Source organism: Oncorhynchus tshawytscha, linkage group LG23 (assembly GCF_018296145.1).
Source record: "Oncorhynchus tshawytscha isolate Ot180627B linkage group LG23, Otsh_v2.0, whole genome shotgun sequence".
Taxonomy (NCBI): Eukaryota; Metazoa; Chordata; class Actinopteri; order Salmoniformes; family Salmonidae; genus Oncorhynchus; species Oncorhynchus tshawytscha.
The window spans coordinates 3,640,359-3,666,181 of record NC_056451.1 but is presented as its reverse complement, the minus strand read 5'-3'; the positions used below and the strand labels follow the sequence as shown (position 1 = coordinate 3,666,181).

General features: G+C 42.8%; 1 protein-coding gene across 12 annotated transcripts in view; it reads right to left on the bottom strand.

The window, feature by feature from the left end:
- LOC112223137 (plectin) overlaps positions 1 to 25,823 on the bottom strand; it is a 182,224-nt gene that overhangs the window by 74,907 nt on the left and 81,494 nt on the right. For 4 of the 12 annotated variants that reach the window (XM_042304451.1, XM_024386124.2, XM_024386126.2 and 1 more), the window contains exon 1: positions 6,072 to 9,143. The exons of 4 other annotated variants lie outside the window; for them this stretch is intronic. In XM_042304451.1, the coding sequence (XP_042160385.1) occupies positions 6,072 to 8,769 (2,698 nt within the window). In that variant the 5' untranslated portion in view covers positions 8,770 to 9,143. Of the gene's footprint in view, positions 1 to 6,071; positions 9,145 to 25,823 lie in introns of those variants that run through there. 4 more of the 12 variants (XM_042304448.1, XM_042304449.1, XM_042304450.1 and 1 more) reach the window with 2 other exon arrangements.

The window sequence follows — 25,823 nt, the reverse complement described above, 5'->3', positions numbered from 1 at the left end:
GAAAGCAGACTGAACCAAGTTTTCCTCTAGGATTTTGCCTGTGCTTAGCTCTATTCCATTTATTGTTATCCTCTAAACTCTGTATCGCTTGCTGATGACAAACATAACCATAACATGATGCAGTCACCACCCATGTGTGAAAATATGAAGAGTGGTATTCAGTCATGTGTTGTGTTGGATTTGCCCCAAACATAACGCTTTGTATTCGGGACAAAAAGTTCATTTCTTTGCTTTTTTTTTGCATTTTTACTTTGGTGCCTTATTGCAAACAATATGCATGTTTTGGAATATATTTTAATATTGTAAAAGCTTCCTTCTGTAATTTAGGTGAGTATTGTGGATTAACTGCAATGTTGTTGATCCATTCTCAGTTCTCCTATCACAGCCATTAAACTCTCCTAACTGTTTTAAAGTCATCATTGTCATCATGGTAAAATCCCTGAGCGGTTTCCTTCCTCTCCGACAACTGAGATAAGAAGGACACCTGTATCTTTGTAGTGACTGGGTGTCACGCCCTGACCTTAGTTATCTTTGTTTTCTTTATTATTTTGGTTAGGTTAGGGTGTGACGAGGGTGGTATGTGTCTTGTCTAGGTTTTTTTTTGTACATCTATGGGGTTTTGGTTTGTCTAGGTAAATGTTGGTCTATGGTGGCCTGAATTGGTTCCCAAATCAGAGGCAGCTGTTTATCGTTGTCTCTGATTGGGGATCCTATTTAGGTTGCCATTTCCCATTTTGGTTTTGTGGGTTATTGTCTATGTGTAGTTGCATGTCAGCACTCGGTTTAGCATAGCGGCATGTTCGTTTTGTTAGTTTGTGTTTAAGTGATCTTTGTTAATTAAAGAAGAATGTATTCTTATCACGCTGCGCCTTGGTCTCATCATTACGGTGAACGTGACACTGGGTGTATTGATACACCATCCAAAGTGTTATAACTTCACCCTGCTCAAAGGGATATTCAATGTCTGCATTTTTTTTACCCATCTACCAATAGGTGCCCTTCTTTGCGAAACATTAGAAAACCTCTCTGGTCTTTGTGGATTAATCTGTGTTTTGACCTTAGAGATAAGTATATGTGTGGGGTACAAAGACAAGCTAGTCCTTCAAAAATACAGACTTGTTAAGCACATTTTTACTCATAAACGTATTTAGGCATTCCATAACAAAGGGACTGAATACTCATTAACTCAAGACATTCCAGCATTTCATTTTTGATTAATTTGTAAAAATGTCTAAAAACATAATTCTACTTTGATATGTGTAGGCCAGTGACACACAATCTTATTTTAAATGCAGGCTGTAACACAACAAAATGTGGGAAAAGTCAAGGGGTGTGAATACTTTCTGAAGGCACTGTAGCTTCTAAGATGTGTTGATGACCAAGGACCAAAATCCAATATGTACCATGGGAAATACCTAACATCAGCTCATCTTGGACTAGTACTCATTATAGGAACATATGCTATTGATTTGTGTGTTTGTTCCATAGTTTAGACTACAGTGAGTTAACTGTTATATGGAGGCAGTAGATCTCCCAGCCAGTCTGACGTGAGCCAGCCAGGCTGCACTCAGTACATTGTATTACAACTATAATTAACGCTGTTTTTTTCCAGCCGCCTTTTTCCTCCATGTGAGCCAGCTCTGCTCCAACTGGCAACCTCTCTGCCTGCCTACGCTGGGAGACAATACCCTGCAGGCTCCTGTGAGAGGACTTTGTACAGTGGGGAGAACAAGTATTTGATACACTGCCGATTTTGCAGGTTTTCCAGAAAATCACATTGTATGATTTTTAAGTAATTCATTTGCATTTTATTGCATGACATAAGTGATCACCTACTAACCAGTAAGAATTCCAGCTCTCACAGACCTGTTAGTTTTTCTTTAAGAAGCCCTCCTGTTCTCCACTCATTACCTGTATTAACTGCACCTGTTTGAACTCGTTACCTGTATAAAAGACACCTGTCCACACACTCAATCAAACAGACTCCAACCTCTCCGCAATGGCCAAGACCAGAGAGCTGTGTAAGGACATCAGGGATAAAATTGTAGACCTGCACAAGGCTGGGATGGGCTACAGGACAATTGGCAAGCAGCTTGGTGAGTAGGCAACAACTGTTGGCGCAATTATTAGAAAATGGAAGAAGTTCAAGATGACGGTCAATCACCCTCGGTCTGGGGCTCCATGCAAGATCTCACCTCGTGGGGCATCAATGATCATGAGGAAGGTGAGGGATCAGCCCAGAACTACACGGCAGGACCTGGTCAATGACCTGAAGAGAGCTGGGACCACAGTCTCAAAGAAAACCATTAGTAACACACAACGCCGTCATGGATTAAAATCCTGCAGCGCACGCAAGGTCCCCCTGCTCAAGCCAGCGCATGTCCAGGCCCATCTGAAGTTTGACAATGACCATCTGGATGATCCAGAGGAGGAATGGGAAAAGGTCATGTGGTCTGATGAGACAAAATAGAGCTTTTTGGTCTAAAATCCACTCGCCGTGTTTGGAGGAAGAAGAAGGATGAGTACAACCCCAAGAACACCATCCCAACCGTGAAGCATGGAGGTGGAAACATCATTCTTTGGGGACGCTTTTCTGCAAAGGGGACAGGACGACTGCACCGTATTGAGGGAAGGATGGATGGGGCCATGTATCGCGAGATCTTGGCCAACAACCTCCTTCCCTCAGTAAGAGCAGTGAAGATGGGTCGTGGCTGGGTCTTCCAGCATGACAACGACCCGAAACACATAGCCAGGGCAACTAAGGAGTGGCTCCGTAAGAAGCATCTCAAGGTCCTGGAGTGGCCTAGCCACGAAACATGAAGGATCTGGAGAAGGTCTGTATGGAGGAGTGGGCCAAAATCCCTGCTGCAGTGTGTGCAAACCTGGTCAAGAACTACAGGAAACGTATGATCTCTGTAATTAAGTTCTGCTTTTCTGATGTATCAAATACTTATTTCATGCAATAAAATGCAAATGAATGACTTAAAAATCATACAATGTGATTTTCTGGATTTTGTTTTAGATTCCATCTCTCACAGTTTAAGTGTACATATGATAAAAATGACAGACCTCTACATGCTTTGTAAGTAGGAAAGCATGCAACATCGGCAGTGAATCAAATACTTGTTGTCCCCACTGTATATGTTACACAACATTTATACACTTCAGCGAAACATTATACTAGTATCTACATTGTTTAAATGTTTGATAAACATTCCTACAATTGGATCAGACCCGTGTTACATCAAGCATGTGACGCAATTCGCAATTCTGTGCAAGCGGACGAAGTACAATCTCTCATTTCATCTCGTTATTTTGGAAATATGGAGCAACGCGTGTTTTCCTCATCGGGCGGCCTGTAAACACACAGGTGCCATCCCAACCCAGGAGACATGCCAGGTGGTGTCAGCGGAACGACAGAGGAGCAGCTGAGCCAGCCAACTTTGTTTTGAGCACAACAGCAAAGCCCAGATTTACAGCCTTAAACTGTACTCAACATGCTCATCGCTGCGATGTCACAACACAGGCTACTGATTAACCCCCATGTTTTTTTCACTAGCGAAAGGTCAGGCTCACACACTCCCATACACCACACCCCAATCGTGAGCCGTTAGTACGAAAAGGGACAGAGGAGAATCCTCAGTTGCTCGTAGTTTCATACATTTCACAAATATGTGGGAATGTCGTGCAAAGAGGAGGGAGAAGCCTAGGAAAACAACACGACATGTCTGAAATATGAGTTAGGTTAATGGCCTGTGCCCCACTAATCATAAACAATGTAGCTTTTGTTTTCAACATGCAGTCGTATTCATTCATCACACATGTCACGGACACAGCGTAAGTGTTTTCCTGGGATTTCCCAGATCAAGAGTCACTGTTGGCTTGGCCTGATGTGTTGTTGACAGAAGTCCGAGAAAGGGCTGATTGAGTTCTGAGAGTCTCAGACAGTGCTACGGTAGCAGTATAAAAGTGGGCGTGGTGCAGAACAATCTGAGGGTATTACTGAATCTTACAGCTATATAATGCGATTTCATACCATCAACACTATCGATACTAATACGCTCTAGGATCATCAGACATGAAGAGACACCCGCATACCAATGTGGTGTCTGCTAAACATCTCCATTTGATATATTCCTTCAAATAGATACTGTGCCTAATGTATCTTACGGTATGGTTGACAAACTCCATGATTGGTCATATGACATGCATTCCAAAATGAATAAAAATAGCCCAGAGAAAGGCAGCACTACACTTTCACATTGGTATTTCTGGGGTAATTCACGTATACACATGGCTATTATGGATCATCCACTGTAGGTGGCAGCAGTGAGTTAGCAAACATTGGTATTATCAGTGGCTAGGATGGCACTCTGAAGCATGATGGGCTTTCATGCCTGATCAGTTACACAGCCTTTTTTTTATCCCTTGATATTCACATAAAGAGCAAGGAACCTTATTTTCTTTCCATTTTGCACTGATGCCAAAACAAAAGGAATGTAAATGCCCTAACATACAGTATAACAATATGCCCCTGGATATTTTGAAGAAGATTTAGCTTCCAGACGTGTTATTTGATCCAGATCTCAAACGCTCTAAAATGCTGTTGACCGGGTGATCTGTAAACACACACTAACCTCAAATTTAAAATTTCCGAAAGTGGAGTCATTCTCCTGATGACTAACACAGCTTGACCACTACCTGTCATATGAGCAATGCTGCTAATTTACTCCAGACCTGCAGAAGCAGTGTCACGTGTGGAACCGAGAAAACACACCCAGAATAGTACAGCTATGGTATGAGCAAACTATTCCAATTTCCTGTCTGTTCTCTCTCTCACACAACAGTACAGACAACGCCCATGTGTGCTGCAGTCTCTAGCCACTCTGCGCAAGGGTTATATGCTACAGTATACACTCATTAACACCCACATAACACATCTCAAAAACCAGTGTCAACCAACATGCATCTTGCTTTAATAACAGCAAACAACGGCAGAGAAACAAAGACGTATACGTTCAGTTTAGTCAACGCCAACAACATGGGATAGCATTGCCAACATTTTTATGCACATTCCAGCACTTTTCATGAGCCAATCTGGGGTGGGTGGGGGGAGCTGTCAGCAGGCGTGATAACATATTGTTCAGAAAGCCCACCTAACAAAGCCTGTTGTTAGATAACACATACAAACTCATACTATTATCTGACCCGAGAGGGGAAACCAGGAACTGGAGACCAGTGTTAAAAAATAAATAATCACAGTGCCAAGAACACAGCCTTCCTGACTAAAAAAACACACAGAGAGAGAGAGAGAGAACATGTCCAAAAGCACCACACCCCCTTCTCTCATTCATTCTCTTCTTCCCTTTATCACACAGGTCATCTCCACGGAGAAAAGACATGAGGGGAGTAAGCTAGGCGTAGCACATAGCCACACCACAGGAATTACTGCAGGTCTGAATCATTTCTGGCAGGGAGACAGCGAGTGTGCATTGCTCAAGTCTAAAATCAAAGTCATGTGGCACTGAGGTCTGTACAATAAAATACGGGCTTCAACATGCTTCATATGTTACAATATGCTGTTGTGCATGGAAATCTATTACATTTGTCACTTTGTAGTGTGAGTTATCTCCCCTGCCAGTGAAACTATAGTAGCATGCTCTCTCACAGATGCCTAAATCACAGATTCATTGTAATTGGTTTGTACTCATTCATCATCTCACTGAAACTATCCCTAATGAGCAACCGACTCTATAATAGAATAGATCAAGCACTGAAACTAACGTTTGGGACTATAATACAGATTTTTGCTGACCAACGTAATACTATAAGTTCATCTTCAAATGATACACTGTGAAGAGAAGTATAATAACCTAAAACACTGTTTATACCATATGCAAATAGATCATAATAGCACATGGTAAAAGACATGGTAGTGCCATCACCACAACGCCCACCTAAGACTTCCCACAGTACATGCAAGGGAGGAAACCTTGGCAACTGCAGTGACATCACACATCAAACACACAGGACAGGAAGTAACTAGGGGGAAACAAGAAATTCTCTCAAACCTTCTATGAAGTTGGGGAAGGTCTTCTCCTCGGGTACGTCCAGAGAGTGGTCCCAGTCATCGTCGGAGACGGTGCTCTGGGCGGACTCGACCACCGCTCCTCCGGCCAGGAGAGCCCGTTCAACGGCCAGTGCGTGCAGGACATCAAAGTCCAGTTCTTTCCCTGTTATCTCAGGTACAACAGCAGGAGGAACCTCTCCTCCATCCACTGCCTGCGTGCTAGTGATGTGCTGCACCTCAATCACCTCCTCCACCACTACTATCTTCTTCCTCATGTTGGCCTCGTCTACAGGCTGGTCACAGGTGTCCTCCAGGTGAGGCTGTGCTGGCAGAGGGGTGGTGGCTGCAGTGGTAGCAGGGGTCTGTGGTGGTTCCTTGTCCTTCTCCTGCTCCGAGGCCTTGGGAGGAACAGATAGACTTTTCTTCTCCTCCTCTGTGCTCTGTGCTGCTGTTAGAGCGTGTTTTGCAACAACTCTGGGAAGCTCCCCCTGCTCAGTGTGTAGGCTGGCCCGTGCCTCGGCTCCGGCTGACGCTGTCTCTCTGGGTGCTTCCCTTGCAGAGGAGGTTTTTGGTTTCGAGTCCTCCCGTTTTTTTTCAGCAGAGAGCTGGGCAGGCTCCGCCTCTCCTTTGTCTAAAGCAGGGGCCCCAGCCTGCACAGCTGCTGCCATGCTGGTTTCCTCAGACCACATTCCTTCCTGAGGCATCTTTGGAGAGCAGTCCATTACTTTTGCCCCAGGGGTGTTTGGGAAGTCAACCTTAATGGCAGCCCTGGTCATCAACACCTTCTCTGTTGGTGATGATGTTTTAGCTGCAGGTGGAGATAATGATTTTGTGGTCTCACGGTCTGGGGAAGAAACCTGCTTTTTCTTTTTAGCTTTTTTTGCCTTTGACGAATCAACCACAGCTGTTTCTATAGGGGCTTTAGCCTCCGGCACTATGGCAGGTTGTGGTGGTTGCGGTGGCAGTGTGAAGGTCATCTTCACAGGATTGAGGGCTTCCTGTTTCATCTCCATCTTTATGGTCTTCTGCACTTTTACCATTTCCACTTTAGTGACACTCATCTCTGACCCGTGGGTGAATTTTCCAGATGAGCCTGAGGCCACTTTATTGGTCGTCTCAGCCTTCTCCTGCACTTGAGGGGCTGCAACGGGATGGGATGCAGCTTGTGATACTATAGACTTAGTGTTGCTCTGTTCCACTGCTGGTTTGGGGATCTGATGATCAGCCTCATTTGATTTTTGAACCTCAGCCTTAGTTTCTCTTCGAACCTCAGCATTCATTTCTTTAGTGGATTCTGGTCCCTTGGGCTTTATTGATGATGCAAAAGCTGGTGGGGGTTTGGGGGGCTCCTGTGTCTCTTCCTCGGGGGTCTTCAGTCCTTTTTCTGGGGACACCTTTGTGACAGGTGATTCAGCCATCGCAGCTTTCGTTATTTCTCTGGGAGATTTTTTCTTCTTCTTTGATTTGGAGCAATCTTCAATCATCCCTTTTTTAGTTTCAATAACCTTTTCAGTGACAACACTGTCTTTGCCACTGACCACTGATAAGGGATCAGTTATATCAACTTTAAATGATTTGGTGGGTTCGGCTGAGAGTTTGGGGGTCTCTTGGGGGACAGTCATTTCTGATGCTTTCTTGGGTTCTGGAGTCACCTTCACTTCTGTTTTTTTCTCCTCCTTAATCTCTTTAGTAGGGGGCAGGGGTGCTGGGATGGCTGGCTTACTGAGTACAGGTTCAGCAGAGACGTTGGGGGCCTCTTCAACTGCTGCAGCTTTCTTGGGCTTCTCTATACCTGCTTTATTGTAAGAGGATTCAGCTGAGACCTTCACTAATGCAGCCCCAGCTCCTGCAGCACTAGCTACTGCAGTAACAGCTAATGGGAAGGCTGTTTTGGAGGAGACTGACTTGATGCTGACCTGTGATTCATGTGTTGAAGTAGAATGTTTCTGAACCGGAACCACCTGGGACCTTTCTGCACGAACCTTAGTGATGATTTTCTCCTGGGAGGACACCCCTGCTTTACTGCTACTAGCCTCAGTGGTCTGAGAGAAGGTAACCGTGGAGGCCCTCTTCCCCTGGCTTTCCTCCATCATTGAAGCCTCAGTGCGGAAGCCCCGCCCCTTCCACAGGGGAGGCTGGGCCTGGGACTCAGATTCCCATGATCCTCTTGGTCTGACCGGTTCGGTGGCCATCGGGCGACCTCTGAACCTTGGCGTCCTGTCAGAGGGGCCTTCCTCCTCGGCTGCGTCCAGCCTCCTGTGTCGGTAGACCTGGCGCTCAGCCATCGCCTCCTGACTCTCTTCCCTGCCAGGTTTGGGGACATAAGATGTGGGGCCGTCCACTGACTGGACCCCACGCGCTGCCCTTTGGGCAATGGCCAGGGTTGCTGTTGGATGGCGAACCCTTTGCAGGGAAGAGGGAATGATCTCAGCAGGCAGACGGAGGTAGTCGCGCAGGTAAACAATGCCCTCGTTGGTCAGGTACCAATAGAAGTGCCTCCAGGCAAAAGTCTCCCTCAAGTAGCCCCTGGACTTGAGGGAGGCCATGGCGCGGATCACCTGCAGGTTTCCCACGCTGGGGATCTCTGGGTGCTTGGTCTGGGGCCGCTTGTCTTTCTTGGCCACCATGACTCCATCGCGAAACAGGAGCTCGTAGATGGCCCTCAAGTCCACCAAGGGCATCACCATTCCGGCCACCATTGTTGCTCTGTGTGTTGCGCGTGTGTGTGTGTGTGTTTGTCTCTTCAAAGTATGACTAACAGCAAAGCTGGAGCCACTCCACCAAGGGAGAATGTATTACAGGATGACCTCACTTCTCAGTCTCTGAAAGGGTCCAGTGGCTAAAACCGTCTGCACGTGCTTTTCAATCCAATCACAAAAAGTATGAATAAATCCTCTTATTTTCTCTTATTGCTTCTTCTTCACTCTTTTCTTGTTGCCTTTGAGCGCGTGAGGAAACAGAGAATGTTTTTCTGAGAAGATGTCGTGAAGAATCCAGAAACTAAGTCAAAAGAGTACTGTTCCCCCCTTTAGTCAGACTTGCTTGGAAGTGAACAGACTCCGGTCTGATGCATGCAACGGCAGTGACAGAAGGAGAGAGAGAGAGTGTGTGTTTGTGTGTGTGTGTGTGTGTGTGAGAGGGAGAGAACGAGAGAGAGAGGCACACTACTCCACGGCTCCTCCTACCTTCTCTCTACAGTTGAGGAAAAGTTGGCATGGAAAAAAAAAACCTTCTGAGGAAACAAACTTAAACAATGACAGAAGGCCAAAAATGACTGATGAGGGGGTAAATAAATGAGTGCAATCGAGATTAGATTAGGATAAATGAGTGAAAGAAAAGGCAAATGAATGGAAGCTACTAACACACCTCTGTAGTACTTGGGCATGCAGGGCTGTTACTAAAAGAAGACGCCCAACCACATACGTGTGCTCGCACAGTCACTCACTGATGTAGTGGGTTGGAACAGGAAAGATTAGCTAGCGACAGTAAAGGGAGACACCCTTTAGGCATGCCATCCTACACTGCAGAGACACACTAGACATTTACTTACGGGAAGCTTGTCACCCTCAAGCTTCCCTGCTTTACACATTTCAGATCCAGTATCACTGACTGCTTGACTTTTGCCCTACACACAGAGGATCTGACTGAGAACTGCATGTCTCCAGACCCCACACCTAAGAAAGCAGAAATACTTTCTTCTTGAATGTAGTATGACATATATAGATAGTGTGGGAGATAAAAGAGAGATAGGCTATAGCCACAGCTACGGTAACATGGACATAAGCTTTGGTGTGACCAACTAAAACTAGACTCCTGTAACTTGATAGTTAGACAAGTCACGGTTGAAAACACAAATAGCCCTATGGACTGAAATGAGTTCACTAATCAATCTCGTTTACAAGCCAAAGAGGTATAGCCAGATCCCACTCATATAACTAATAAAACAATTGATTTAATTCAACTCCATTCACGTCAGTGTTTTGTTAGTAGATTACACAGTCAGCACCAGGTGGAGAGGAAATAAAAGAGTCCCACCAACTCCTCCCAATGTAACCCATTAAAGTGATGCAACAGGCTGTAAGAACCACTTATTTCCAATATCCAAACGGCTCATACGGAGGGTTCCTGCCCTGATATAGCCAGTGAACTCGTATTGCCTGACTCGACTATATAAAGAGCCTGTGCATTATAGCTACCCTTTCACAGCACCCAGTAACATGATATCAGATGACCTTCCACCGAGATCACTTCTCTCTCTTCAGTGCATCTGTCTCGCTCACCTATCGATGTGTCAGAGAAAGAGTCTCTAGTGCATTCACGTGTGTGTAAGAGAGAGAAACTGGAAACCGTGCCCTTAGAGGAGGAGAGATCGAGGCAGAACATTTCATTAGTCTAAATTCTATTCTGTTCACACATTTATCAGGTACACAAAAAACTTGGGACAGGAACTGACTGAGTAGTGCCTGTATGTGAGTAACGCCTGCGGCAACAATGAAAAAAAGCCATGAGGAAACTCATAGGCTACTATTTCCAACCACAGTAGGTTGCAGTCAGATCCAGATCCATACACTGAATTATTTATATTTTTGTTCCATTGCCAGTGTTCCAGTTCAGAGTAAGTCAAATAGAGCTCACCAGCTTGTAGTCCTAAAACCCGGAAATGAGTTACCTCTGGTTCGTTCAGCCATCGTTCAGCCATCGTTCAGCCATCGTTCAGCCATCGTTCAGCCATTGGGAAAATGAATGGGAAAAGAATAGGATTTTGGGATAAACGCCAAAAATAAGGTCTGAGGTTAACACAGGCTTCGGAAATACGTTTTGTTCTAAGAGATAATATCAGTCAGTTAACGTGACCTCTATGAATTATCATTTTTACGATGACATAAATGCTTCAAAATTCACAAGTGATGTTAGCTGATGAAGATGATCTCATAGAACAAAACATATACCACAAATCTTATTTTTGGCGAATATCCCAAAACACCATTCATTTCCCTATAGGCTTTGTCCAAGGAACCATGGTGGAGTTAGTGCCTACAAAAAGACACCATTACTATTTCTCTCTATATCATCTTTCAGGGCTGCAGTGGGCCATAAATATGTTGTTCAGGGCAGCTTGACTCTACTGTCACTTCACAGACAGCTGTCTGCAACAGTTAGCATTGCGCTCTCTGTCAAACTATACAACCATTAGGTGCAAGTCGGCCTCCCATCACCAATCAAGTCATCCTACATAATCACCTGATGCAATTGCGCTCTTTGGGTCTGTAATTTTAGGAATACAGACAACTCGTTAAACCTAACTGCATGCAATTAGATCCAAGGCGTTCATTTAAAAAAGTGCATACTGCCACAATAATAGCCTACTTCATGAACACTGAAGACTTGTTTTTATGCATTATATAGTGATACATTTAAATGTTTCTAAAAAAGGAACTATTAAAAGCATATGCATGAGCAGGGTAGCGATTGAAAGAAAAGACTGGGAATTGTCAGAGCAATTTTGGAGTAGGGGCAAGATAAGAAATAAATGAGTACAGGGGTTTGAGCGAGATGTCTAACTGGTGTCTCCAAGTGGCCACACACATGTCCGAACTGGGTCATTTCAATGCACTTTTTTGACTCAAGAAAATAGTTCAACTGTAAGGGGCTTTTTTTTCTTTTTTCTCCAAGCTTTGCCACAGAGGAACTGAAGAAAGCACACTTGTTGTTTTGTTTGGAACACAGCCTTGTGTCATCACACGATTACTGTCGTTGTTTACATCATCCAAAAACGTTCCAGTATACATCGCAATCTGGGTCAGGTGGATACCATTTGAGAGCTTATTCTATTGCCAACATGGATATCTAAATGATAAAACACCATAACCTTTTTTAACCTAACATGTCTTTACAGACACTCAAGCCTAGAAACTCTTTCACAAGAAGTGGCGGTGGCCACAGTTAATAGCGTAAAAGCACAATGAATGCTGAAGGTAAGTACTGCAAACACATTCCTTGCGATTACAAAAGGAAATGGAATGGATGACCATTGACATGCTACAGTCTGCCTAAACACAGAAAGGAAGGTAGTGCAGGTGTGCATTTGTACCCCTATTAAAAAGTTGCAATATGCAGGAATCCCTTTGCCATTTTGGGGTTGCTAAAATGCCAATAGTTCACCTAATTTCAGTTTGTGTGACAAAACAAGTGTAGAGAATCATTGTACCATCTGAACCGCTGTGAAATATATTTTCAATTACTAAAAATGCTGTATTTTCAGCTGTTTGAAGCTGGTGTACAAAACCGAAAGTAAAACAAGCACAAACTAAACTTAAGCCAGCGAAGCATAGAAATAGGGCACATAGAACAGATCTATCACTTCTTAGACTTGCTTTAAATGATCTATAAGTCACTATTTAATTTTTCCTTTAAAAAACGAAATGTATCCAATGAATCATCCATTTCAAAAGGAATAACTGCCTTCCTGCACTGCATCGTGATCTATCAGGTTATAATGAACAGAGATTACACTATTACTTTCTTAAGAAAATGTGCTCCTGGTTCAAAACTATAAACTGGCAATAGCCCCAATTTCACTGTGCCATGCCATGTCCCCTAGTTGTGCCACTCTACCCATGCCAGCACTCCTCATTAGGGTTCATTTGCATCCACATGCCCTGCACCCTCCTCTTAGAACTGCCCATCAGTGGGATTTCATCCACTGTTTGTGCACACAGTGCTAACTGAACCACCCAATGTCTCACATTGACCCATGAACTGGCTAAATGCCCAGACCCATTTATAACGCCTTCCTCAAAAACATGACACTATAACACAGCTGACCATCAATTCAGTCTTTCCACATGTCATAATGGTTGCAATTGCTTTATGATTGCTGATACTGTATGTTTGCATTATCAGACAAATGAATGGTCAGAAATAGATGTCTAACGGAGGGGGAAGAGTTTCCACTGTACTGAATAAGCTGTTCATTATCTCTGGACTGCTGAATTTGGCAATGGGACAACGTCGGGCCAGGCAGTGGAAGTAGACATTGATAATAGATTGAGAGATGAACGGGATAATCAGAAACTAAAGAGAGGTGTGATTGTAGGAAAGTCCACTCCAGCCAGATCCTGTTCCTGGTAAGTCTGCTTGGATGTGTCAGAGAACCCACTCTGCCCAGAATAGACATGTCAGCACCCACACCAGCGACGCTGACTGGGCTCCATGCCCACTGTAAACGGTCTGTGCTCTGGGGCTCAATGGCCCATCCGAGACACGTGCCTACTGCCTGCCCACTTTGATATCAGACCCCAAGCGATTACAGCCACTCCCAGGGGGAAACAAAGGTCATCAGGATATTTCTTAGAGACCAGTTGTGTATATCTGTTGCATTGAAAGTACGTCCAGGAATCAAATGGAGCTGAAATTAATGTGGCTGGTAAATGTAATTACAGCTGCTAATAAATGACTGAGACTCTCTACCCTCTGTCTCTGGGAGGAAGAATGTCAAAGTTGGCTGGAGTTGACCTGATCTCAACTTGAGAGAAATAAAGAGAGCGAGTCAACAGGATTTTTTTTTGTAATATCCGAAACATACAATATACTTGCAGTGAAGCTGCTCAACAACTACACCACACCAGTCATCCAACAGACTCCCATTCAGAGCGACACACGGAAGCATCCAGGGTCAATGCCCTGCTCAAGGACACGTTGACAGATCTCCCACCAGGCCAAAAAAGTGAACCTGAACCCTCCAAGATCCCCCAATAGCTGTCCCTCAACCATTCAAGACCTCTACCACAGACCCCCCCCAAGAAGATAAAAAAATAAATAAATAAATACAATTAATTCCATTCCCCCCCCAAGAATCCCCCCCCAATGCACCAACAACCAAGAAAATGAACTAAAGAGAAAAAAGAACAAGACAGAAGAAAACAGCAAACAACAATGCAAAGAAAAAGAAAAAACTAGGGACATCAAGGACAACTAAAACCATAACACCAAGGCCAACTGTATATGTTTGTGTGCATGTTTGCCACTATTACATGTATGTGTGTGTTCTTGTATATGTTTATTTGAATGAGAGTGTGTGTATATTCATATGTACAAACACCTGCACGGGCATCCAGCCTCAGGCAAACCGGCATTAGTTGTAAAAACACTGCCCCTCAGTGTCATTCAAACTGACTTTTTATTATGTTTTATTTTGACTTTATTTTTGAATTTTATCTTTGACCATCATTCTATCTCCCGCACAGCAACTCCCACTTGTCTCCAATTCTACATCCCAACCTTCAGCTTCCCTCAGCGCATCCGATCTATCTCTGCTGGTCACCCTCTTTGGATTTCTACACAACACATATCTTTCATCTATGCTGTGATGTTTAACATACAATTTCAATCTATATAATCTAATATAATCCACAGATTGCGAGTTGAAGATAAATACTTTTACTAAGAGTATTAGTATATTAGTAATTGACTGACCCGGTCTCTCCAGATCTCCTAACAGTACTGTTTCTAGGGTCAATTTTAGAACAATGCTATGCATTTTCAGCCATTCCTGAACCTGAGACCAGAAACAGGCTACCTGAGGGCAATACCAAAATAAATGGTCTATTGATTCTGTATCCTTACAACAAAATCTGCAGAGCTTTGAGGATTTTATGCCCCAAATATTCAACATTTTGTTGGTGGCAAGAACTCTATATAATAATTTTAGCTGAAAACTACAAATTCTTGAATCTTGCTTTGTTTTATATATAATCTCATACACCCTGTACCATGGAATTGGTACATCAAAAATCTCTTCCCAACTATTTTGCAATCTGGATGGCATAGTTGTCAACATCCTGGTCCTCAAATGAAACTGGTATACTTTCCTATTTATTGCTATTTTTATTCCTCTGCCAGTTTTGATCCTTTATATTGGGCAGACAGACCAGTTCCCTGCCTCCTCCCGCTGCCACCTGCCTACTCCATTTTTGAGGTAATGCTGTAATCAATTGGTGGTACTCTTGGATTGAGCAGACCTTCCTGTAAAATTCTGATAACCCATGAAGGACATGACTACCATTCCAATGTACAATATAATTTAAGAACAAAATGCAATTTCAATCATCTTTCCCATAAATACAGGTATTTTATCAACCAGCACATTTGAGTTCAGCCTTAATATAAAAGCCTTAACTTTTCAGGCGGATGAAATTGAAATTGTAGCCAGCTGTGCAATGCTTGTTTGAAAAAGAGAGTTACTTTGAAAAAAAGTAGAATTTTCAATTAATCAAAAATGAGAAAATGAGACATGGCAATCTGCACAAAAGCATAAAGGCAATTTTTAAACAATGGATGAGCTTTTCTTCTTGAGAACCATTTTGGGTTCAAGTGAAGCTTTTAGAGAGAGGTTTAGCACTTTTATATTTAATAATCTCAACCACCCAATTCATATTCATTATATAGATAGGCACGCTTTATTTTGTCTGGTTTAGCATCCCAGATAAAGCAAATTATTTTTTGCTCATATGATTTGAAAAACGAATCATCAGAAGTAGGCAGCGCCATAAGTATGTGAGTAAACTGAGATATGACTAGGAGGAGTTAATCAGGGCATTTTTTTTACATAAATAGACAGGTATTTACCTCTACATGATTGCAGGATCTTGTCTATTTTTACAAGTTTTCTATTGAAATTCATTGTGGAGAGCTTATTTATATATTTTGTGATATGAATACCAAGTATGCCTACTTCACCATCAGACCATTTTATCGGTAAACTGCAGGATAATGTAAATGTTGTATTTTTTTAAAGATCCAATACGTAATATTGTACACTTATCATAATTCGGTTTTGGTCCAGAGAGTACAGAAAAGTTATCTAGATCTTCAATGAGACATTACAGGGATCTAGCTTGCGGACTTAATATAAAACTTGAGTCATCGGCATACATGGACACCTTTGTTTTTAAGCCTTGGATTTCTAATCCTCTAATGTTGTTATTGGATCTGATTTTAATACCTAGCATTTCGATGGCCATAAAGAATAGATATGGTGACAGCGGACACCCTTGTTTAACTCCTCTTGACAATTCAAAACTCTCTGAGATGTAGCCATTATTCACTATTTTACACCTGGGGTTACTATACATTATTTTTACCCATTTTATAAGAGAATTCCCAAAATTGAAAAAATCCAGGCCATATATAAAATCCAGTCTTAATTTATCATATTCCTTTTCAAAATCCGCTATAAATACCAGGCCTGCCTTCTTAGATGTTTTGTGATGTTCTATTATGTCTAGTAGATGTCGTATATTATCTCCAATGTATTGTCCATGTAAAAAAAACTGTCTGATCAGGATGAACAATACCTGGTAAAACTCTTTTAATTCTGAGTGCTATGCATTTCGCTAGTATTTTTGCATCACAACATTGAAGTGTAAGAGGCCTCCAGTTTTTTAGATAGACTGGATCTTTATATTTGCCATCTGGGTCTTGTTTTAATAATAGTGAAATCAGACCTTCCTGCTGAGTACCTGACAGACTACCATTTCTATAGGAGTAGTTAAAACAATCTAACAATGGAGCTTTTAGTATATCAAAAAAGGCTTGATATACATCGACCGGTAAGCCATCAAGCCCTGGGGTTTTTCCAGAATGTAAGGATTTAATAGCCTCAAAAAGTTCTTCCTCTGTAATTTGGCCTTCGCACAGATTTTTCTTGGCATGTACATTTGTTGATTTTTTCCATTTTTTATATTATTTGGAAAGAATTTCTTACTGTAATCTTCCTTCAGTGGGAGAGGATGAGACGGAAAAGAGAACATCTGCCTAAAATATTTAGCTTCCCCTTTTAAAATATAATTCGGAGAATCACAGATGACTCCGTCTTCAGTAATGAGTTTCTGCAAATTATTTTTGTTAGTGTTCCTGTATTGGAGATTCAGGAAGAATTTGGTGCATTTTTCTCCATATTCATTCCAGTTCGCTTTATTTTTGTAATAGATTACATTAGATCATTCTTGAACAAGTTCCTCAAGTTCTTTTTGTTTTTTTCTCTAAATTATTTTGTATCTCTGTAGTATCGTTGTGATTGCTATCTACCTGTACTATCTACCTGTGAAGGCCAATTAGATGATGATCCGATCACATTCTGTCTCCTATTAAAACATGTTTAACCTTTGATGCAAGTGAGAAAGAGACAAGAAAGTTGTAACGCGATTCGTCCTCCTCAGACGAGGAGTATGAAGGATCGGACCAATATGCGGCGTGGTACGTGTCCATGTTGATAATTTATTAACATTGAACACCAAAAACAAAATAACAAGTAGAACGAACAAAAACGAAACAGTTCTGTCTGGTAAAGACACAGAGACAGAAACAATCACCCACAACTAAAATGGGGAAAAGAGGCTACCTAAGTATGATTTTCAATCAGAGACAACGAACAACACCTGTCTCTGATTGAGAACCATACCAGGCCAAACACATAAACACAACATAGAAAAAAGAACATAGACTACCCACCCCAACTCACGCCCTGACCAAACTAACACAACGACATAATAAAGGAACTAAGGTCAAAACGTGACAAAAGTAGTCAAGACGACTAGTCAAGATGCCTTGATTAAGTCTCCTCCATGTACAGTTGAAGTCGGAAGTCGGAAGTTTAGGTTGGAGTCATTAAAACTAATTTTTCAACCACTCCACAAATGTCTTGTTAACAAACTATAGTTTTGGCAAGTCGGTTAGGACATCTACTTTGTGCATGACACAAGTCATTTTTACAACAATTGTTTACAGACAGACTGTTTCACTTATAATTCACTGTATCACAATTCCAGTGGGTCAGAAGTTTACATTCGCTAAATTGACTGTGCCTTTAAACAGCTTGGAACATTCCAGAAAATGATGTCATGGCTTTAGAAGCTTCTGATAGGCTAACTGATGTCATTTGAGTCAATTGGAGGTGTACCTGTGGATGTATTTCAATGCCTACCTTCAAACTCAGTGCCTCTTTGCTTGACATCACGGGAACATCAAAAGAAATCAGCCAAGACCTCAGGAAAAAAAATTGTAGACCTCCACAAGTCTGGTGCATCTTTGGGAGCAATTTCCAAATGCTTGAAGGTAACATGTTCTTCTGAAGAAACAATAGTACGCAAGTATAAACACCATGGGACCATGTAGCCGTCATACCACTCAGGAAGGAGACGCGTTCTGTCTCCTAGAGATGAACGTACTTTGGTGCAAAAAGTGCAAATCAATCCCAGAACAGCAGCAAAGGACCTTTTGAAGATGCTGGAGGAAACAAGTACAAAAGTATATATATCCACAGTAAAACAAGTCCTATATCGACATAACCTAAAAGGCCGTTCAGCAAGGAAGAAGCCACTGTTCCAAAATCACCATAAAAAAAGCGAGACCTCAGTTTGCAACTGCACTTGGAGAAATGTCCTCTGGTCTGATGAAACAAAACTAGAACTGTTTGGCCATAATGACCATCGTTATGTTTGGAGGAAAAAGGGGGTGGCTTACAAGCCGAAGAATACCATCCCAATTGGGGTAACAGGGTTTTGGGAGCCTCAGCAACTTGACAGATGCTACTTAGTTTTAGAAAGCACCTTTTAACCCCTTCTCTGTACGGTAAAAGTGTCATCCAGGTGACTGACAGCTTTAAAAAATACCAAAGTTCAACAGGTTTTAAAACCATAATTCTTTATCTCTTGAGTGATCACTTGTTATAACATGGTTTATGACCAGAGCTGCATCATTCGACGTTAAGGGCCAGAGAGCTCATTCACTGAGGTAACCTTGATCTACAGTGTGTCTTGTTCATGGCAGCTTCACGGGCCATGCCACTTGGCCAGTCTTGAGTGGCACCTTTGAAACGCAAGAGGGCCAGAGCAGCATTGATTAACCCCTGGCACGAAGCGGGCGAATAAATTGGGATGATCTTGTGAGATCCAAAATGGAGGGCTTCAGGGGCACTGGTGTGACTTGCCATGAAGTTCTAAACCAGAGGAAGAGAGAAAAGAGGTGTGGTGGGTGAGTTGGCATCACAAGGACAGCCTCTGTCGGTAAACCATCAAAGACCACCACAAGGAAAGACTGGAAAACCACAGAGGACTGTTGCAGACAAAGGAGCAGTGTTTTGTTCATGGGCTGGCTAAAAGAGAGAGGGAGAAGGAGAGGAAAAGAGGTGCCATCGGCATTCCACACATTGTGAGTAAAATAAACAAGTTGACTGTTCTCGGATAATTGAAATTAAACGTCTACTTTGACTACGAGGGGAGAAAGTTATGGCATGTTGACACAGAGGATGTTGAGGCCATGAGAGGTGAACAGAGAGAGAGAAACACACATGTTGTGCAGTGATCAATGTCAGACTCCAAGAGCTGTTCTGTAAACTCAGCCAAGCTAGAACTGTCTCCAGACGCTGCCTAATAAATGAAATAGTTTTAGAATCAAGTAAGGCAAGTAGGAATAAAAACTACGCTTTTACATAAGATGTGGGTTTGCCAAGCACTTTTCTCTTGGACAGTCATTGGCAGAGTTCGCCTATATAAAAATTATGCTGTTGTCACATCTGAAGAAAAGCCTATTGTGTGTTATATAAGAGGAAGTTTCAAGTTTCAAGTGTTATTTGTAACATGCAAAAGTAGAGTGAAATGCTTATCTTGCAAGCCCTTCCAAACAGTGCAGTATTCAATATCGAACTAGTATAACAATAAAATTAAAATTAAAAGGAGAATGTAAGCTATATCCAGGGTCAGTACCAGTACCAAATGTACAATGTGCAGGGAAACTGGAGTAGTTGAGGTAGATATGTACAGTTGAAGTCGGAAGTTTACAAACACCTTAGCCAACTACATTTAAACTCAGTTTTTCACAATTCCTGACATTTAATCCGAGTAAAAATTCCTTGTATTAGGTCAGTTAAGATGACCACTTTATTTTAAGAACGTGAAATGTCAGAATAATAGTAGAGAGAATGATTTATTTCAGCTTTTATTTCTTTCATCACATTCCCAGTGGGTCAGAAGTTTACATACACTCAATTAGTATTTGGTAGCATTGCCTTTAAGTTGTTTAACTTGTTTAACGATTCAGGTAGCCTTCCACAAGATTCCACAATAAATTGGACAAATTTTGGCCCAAACCACCTGACAGAGCCGGTGTAACTGAGTCAGGTTTGTAGGCTTCCTTACTCGCACAAACCTTTTCAGTTCTGCCCACAAATTCTCTTTAGGATTGAGGTCAGGGCTTTGTGATGGTCACTCCGATACCTTGACTTTGTTGTCCTTAAGCCATTTTGCCACAACTTTGGAAGTATGCTTGGGGTCATTGTCCATTTGGAAGACCCATTTGCGACCAAGCTTTAACTTCCTGACTGATGTCTTGAGATGTTGCTTCAATATATCCACATACTTTTGCTTCTCATGATGTCATCTATTTTGTGAAGTGCACCAGTCCCCCCTGCAGCAAAACACCCCCACAACATGATGCTGCCACCGCCGTGCTGGGATGGTGTTGGGATGGTGTTCTTCGGCTTGCAAGCCTCACCCTTTTTCCTCCAAACATAACGAGGGTCATCATGGCCAAACAGTTATATTTTTGTTTCATCAGACCAGAGTGCATTTCTCCAAAACGTACGATCTTTGTTGTAAACTGTACTCTGGCTTTTTTATGGTGGTTTTGGAGCAGTGGCTTCTTCCTTGCTGAGCGGCCTTTCAGGTTATGTCGATATAGGACTCGTTTTACTGTGGATGTAGATAGTTTTGTACCTGTTTCCTCCAGCATCTTCACAAGGTCCTTTGCTGTTGTTCTGTGATTGATTTGCACTTTTCGCACCAAAGTACGTCATCTCTAGGAGACAGAACGTGTCTCCTTCCTGAGTGGTATGTCGTCTGTGTGGTTCCATGGTGTTTATACTTGTTGTTTGTACAGATGAACGTGGTACCTTCAGGCATTTGGAAATTGCTCCCAAGGATGAACCAGACTTGTGGAGGTCTACAATATATTTTCTGAGGTCTTGGCTGATTTCTTTTGATTTTTCCCATGATGTCAAGCAAAGAGGCACTGAGTTTGAAGGTAGGCATTGAAATACATCCACAGGTACACCTCCAATTGACGTCAATTAGGCTATCAGAAGCTTCTAAAGCCATGACATCATTTTCTGGAATTTTCCAAGCTGTTTAAAGTCACAGTCAACTTAGTGTATGTAAACTCCTGGAATTGTGATACAGTGAATTAGAAGTGAAATCATCTGGGAAAATTACTTGTGTCATGCACAAAGTAGATGTCCTAACCGACTTGCCAAAACTATAGTATGTTAACAAGAAATGTGTGGAGTGGTTGAAAAACGAGTTTTATTGACTTCAACTGTACATGTAGGCAGGGCTTAGGAGAAAGTGACTGGTAGCAGGAGAAAATAATAACAATATGAATAATAGTAAACAATATGGCAGCAGCACAAGTGGTGGCTGGGTGTGTGCGTGATGGTGAATGTGTGTATAGGTGTTAGTGCGCGAGCGTGCAAGAGTGTCAGTGTACGCATGATAGGTGGATATACATGTCAACAGGGCTGAAAAGTGACTGGTAGCAAGAATATAGTTACAAATACTTACGGTAATATACTAATGGTAATATAAATGTTAACAGCAGTAAGTGACCAGTAGCAGGACAAATCGATAGATACTAATAATGGCAATCAATAATCAATGAACAGTAGCGTCATGGTATTAATAATCATTTTAGCAGCAGCGTAGGTGTAAGGGAGAGCAGCTTGGCTGTTGTCCAGTTCTCAGAGGCACAAAACACACATGGAAAACCTAGAAATTGGGTGGAGAGTTTAAGGTAAAAAAAAACTACCTCTCCTTTTCCAGAGTGGAAAGTGGATATGAAGTCAGAGATTATCCCTCACCCAACAAATATAAGCACCTCTCCCTCTCCCAGTCTTGCTACTTGTCTAATTTAATGAGCTGACATTTGGTGGGGGACAGTGGTGTGCACGCTGACCAACCTAACAGTAACTGCGCCCCCTGCAGTCCCGGGCAGAGGAGCCCAATGGTACTCACTATGGGCAAGGGCTGAAACCATGGGCCTGTAGCGGAGTCATGCCGATTTACAGTACATTACCATATTTATCAACTACATCATTACTATTGTAAAACCTGTCAGACTATCGAGCAAAGCTTCATTTCACATCCATGTTTCAATTCTGAAGAGAAAAAGTAAGATGTATGCCAAAAATCCCATATTTTCACGTAACATTTCATAATGAGAATCAGGTTTGAGAGTTTAGTGGTACATTTTGTACACCAAGGCTTTGTGTGCAGTAAACAAGTTCTCGCAGACATAGGGATCTGATCGGAGGTCAGGAGGGAATGTGAAACAGATCCCCTGTGAGAGCCATAGATTTCCACACAGCACAGCTCTGCAGCAGCCAAAACATCAGGACTATTTCATTTTTTCTCCAGTCAGGATTAACCATTGATGGGCAGACTGTGGGGTCCAATAATCTCTCATATCAATCTCTGCACTATAGCCCCTCTGGATGGCAGTGTACGTAGAATGGAAAGCAGGACATGTCATATTTCAGCCACGCTTAGAACGTAAACGAAAGTAGCCACAAACTCTATCGTATTTATAATTAGACCAAAATAAATAATCTCAATCACACACTGGGCTGATGGCAGTACCTGCAGAACATATCCGTCTAAAACGTATGTAAATGTGGAAAACTGAAAAGCAACTGGGGAAAAAAAGAATGTGGGAGAGGGAGGACTGCTCTGAACAACACTTTAAGGCATGCACCTCAACCATCCACCTGTCCAAAGGAAATACCTTTCTTAAGGAATGTCGTATCAGTCTGGTTTGTCTCCTACCTTTCTTAGGACTGTCGTATCAGTCTGGTTTGTCTCCTACCTTTCTTAGGACAAAAGTATCAGTCTGGTTTGTCTCCTACCTTTCTTAGGCCTGTCGTATCAGTCTGGTTTGTCTCCTACCTTTCTTAGGGCTGCGCCAGAAGCGGTCTCCCAGAAGGTCGCCCATTGACCTCTCAGCCATGTCCACGGCGCTTTGACCTCTCAGTGTCACCTCAGATTCTCCTGGGTCCATGCACTCCAACCTCTCCAACCCTCCAGACCTAATAGACTATACTAAACCTTCTACCACCTCCTTAGGCCAGGATCAAACCACTCCTCTCCCCCATGTGAAACCTATTGCCCGTCTTGCAGATCCACACTGCATGCAAGATGTGACAAGAAAGAGAAGGGGGGGAGGGGGTAAAGGTGCTGGGAGGGCTGGAACAAGAGCTTCTTTTCATCTTATGTCCAATGTGCCCATAAAGACAAAGCAACATCTGAGGAGGCCTACACCATAAATCTGAGTCCTTGCCAGGAACCAATGTGTCCTTCTCTGAGCTCCCCCCCGCCCCTCTCTCTCTCGCGCTACCCCATACTCCCTACATCTAAGAGCACCCACACATTGTTCCAGAAACACTCGGTCAGGCGAGACACACAAGCACACACACACAGGGCGCCTTGTCCCTGGAGGCCTCACAAATTTCAGCCTTGCTGATTAAGACGAAGGGCGGACATTGCCATGGAGCGATAGAGAGGCAGAGAGAAAACTAGAGAGGGGACAAAAGCAAGGCGTGATTCTGGCCTGCTTCGCTTATACTCAGTCTTATTCAGTAAAAGCAGCAATATAGTATTGCAATGTTACCCAAGTTCACCACACAGTCAATCTTCGCCTCTCGTCTACTCTCTCCTACTCATCCCTGAGTTCATGGAGGAGAGGGACTAGGCCTTGTCCAGGTTGTTAAAAGAAACATTCCATTCCTTCTGCAGACAGTTGAAGGGTGAAATGAGGGAGAAATCGAAAAAGATCCAGATATCCTCCCTTACTCAAGCCTCCATAACAGTTCAAGCCTGTATTAACAATCAATACTCTCTTTGTTTTGAGTGGCTGAGGAAGGATTACACAAATTGTACATTTTTTTGGGAGAGGACACGGTCTGGAAGATAACATTCGCAACACATTTGGGACACACGGATATGACTCAGTGCACATTAGTTCTCTTGCCTGGATGCCTTCTTAGTCGATTTAACAACGCACTTTGAAGGACAAGATCAAGGCAGAAAAGATAACACATTTCAACAACAAAATAAGCCTGCAGGCGTCAGACCTGTCTCTGCTTGCTTTCCTAGACAGCACTGGTGATAACTCTCTTATGAGGTTTTTCATTTTGGAGTCTCATTTGAACATGTAGAAACGCCTGTGGCATTATTGCCGTTTTTAATCACAAGAGCAGTGTGGCATTAAGGTGACACTACAAGGACACTGTTTCAATAAGAGTTGCATCAACATTGTTTGTATGAGACACACTACAAGCAATACCCTGTCATGGACTTCTTCTCACACTATTAACCAGGCCGTTTCCAGGAGTGATAAGTGATTTTCTCCTGTACTTCTTGTCGGAGTTTGAAATGGAACTAAGATGGAGGAGCAGGGAGAAAATGTCCGTTGGGCCAGGAGTACCAGCCAACACTGGGCTCGGCCCATTTGCGCCACCCAGAGCCGGCGGCTGCTTCCAGACCAGAGGGAAGCATTCATTCCACAGTGTTGATATGGTTAAGGAAGTTAAACCTGACAGCATGGGGAAGGATCTGGGTGACAAAGAAAATAAAAAGTCTCACACTCAAAAGTGTCCCACAGTAAAACTAAAGGGCAGCAGTTACAGTGTGGAGAGAGCAAAAGCACAATAAAAAACCTTGGGAATATTTGTGCTATGACTCAGCGACATTCAGCGACGACAAAACCACACATGGGAGTGGTCATGCTGATCCACGTGTTTCCATAGAAACGCCGCCTGTAAATGGGACACAGACTACGTAAATAGCCGCCCGTGGCTGAGGTCGAAAGAACGCGACTGTTGTCCCAGCAACCGTCGCCGAAACAAAACTGACACAGGATACCCTTCCTTACTGGCAGTGACTGGGGTAGAATTTGCATTGCGAGCCTGAAGAGGCTTGGCTGTATTACATTTTTAGACAGGCATCCTGACAATCAACTTTGTCAACATTTAAACCAACAAACACACACACACATATTATGCACACAGGGCACAGCGGGCACCGCACAAATGAAACACATACACACACACACAATAAGGTGATTTACTATCCACATTTTGCCCATAAAAAACCCTCCATTTGGAGAGAATGAATCAGGCTCATTCTTTCCTCTGAGCGGAACAGGAGAGGAAAAAAGACCTGGAAGAACTGCCAGAACTGTTAAAGCAGCCTGCTGTAATTTATTTAGTTTGTTTGTGGCTGAGAGAAAAAAAAGGGTCCTTCCTCTAACAGCTCTGGACATCAATGTCAGCAGTAACGTTTCAACATTGCCGTTCCTCTCTAGCTATCATCAAATGGACTGTCTATGAGCTGATCTCTCCACAAAGGGAGCTCTTTGGGATTCCAGGGACAGGGACACAGTAGTCAGAGACAGCAACGTAGCAGGGTGTGTTCATTCTGCAGGCTTTAGCTGGAGAACCAGAAAGGGAACTATCCCTAAGCTCTATTTCTGAATCCTTATACCAACTATCATGTGTGTAGTACCGCTCTTAGTGACACTCAGCAGATAACTATTCTGCAGAATGGCTGTGCAGGCCTACTATAACCTACAGTACATCTCTCTCAGCAGTCAATGTAAGTTGTTAGATTTGAGCAGATGTGTGAATAGAAGGGTAATAGAGAAGAGA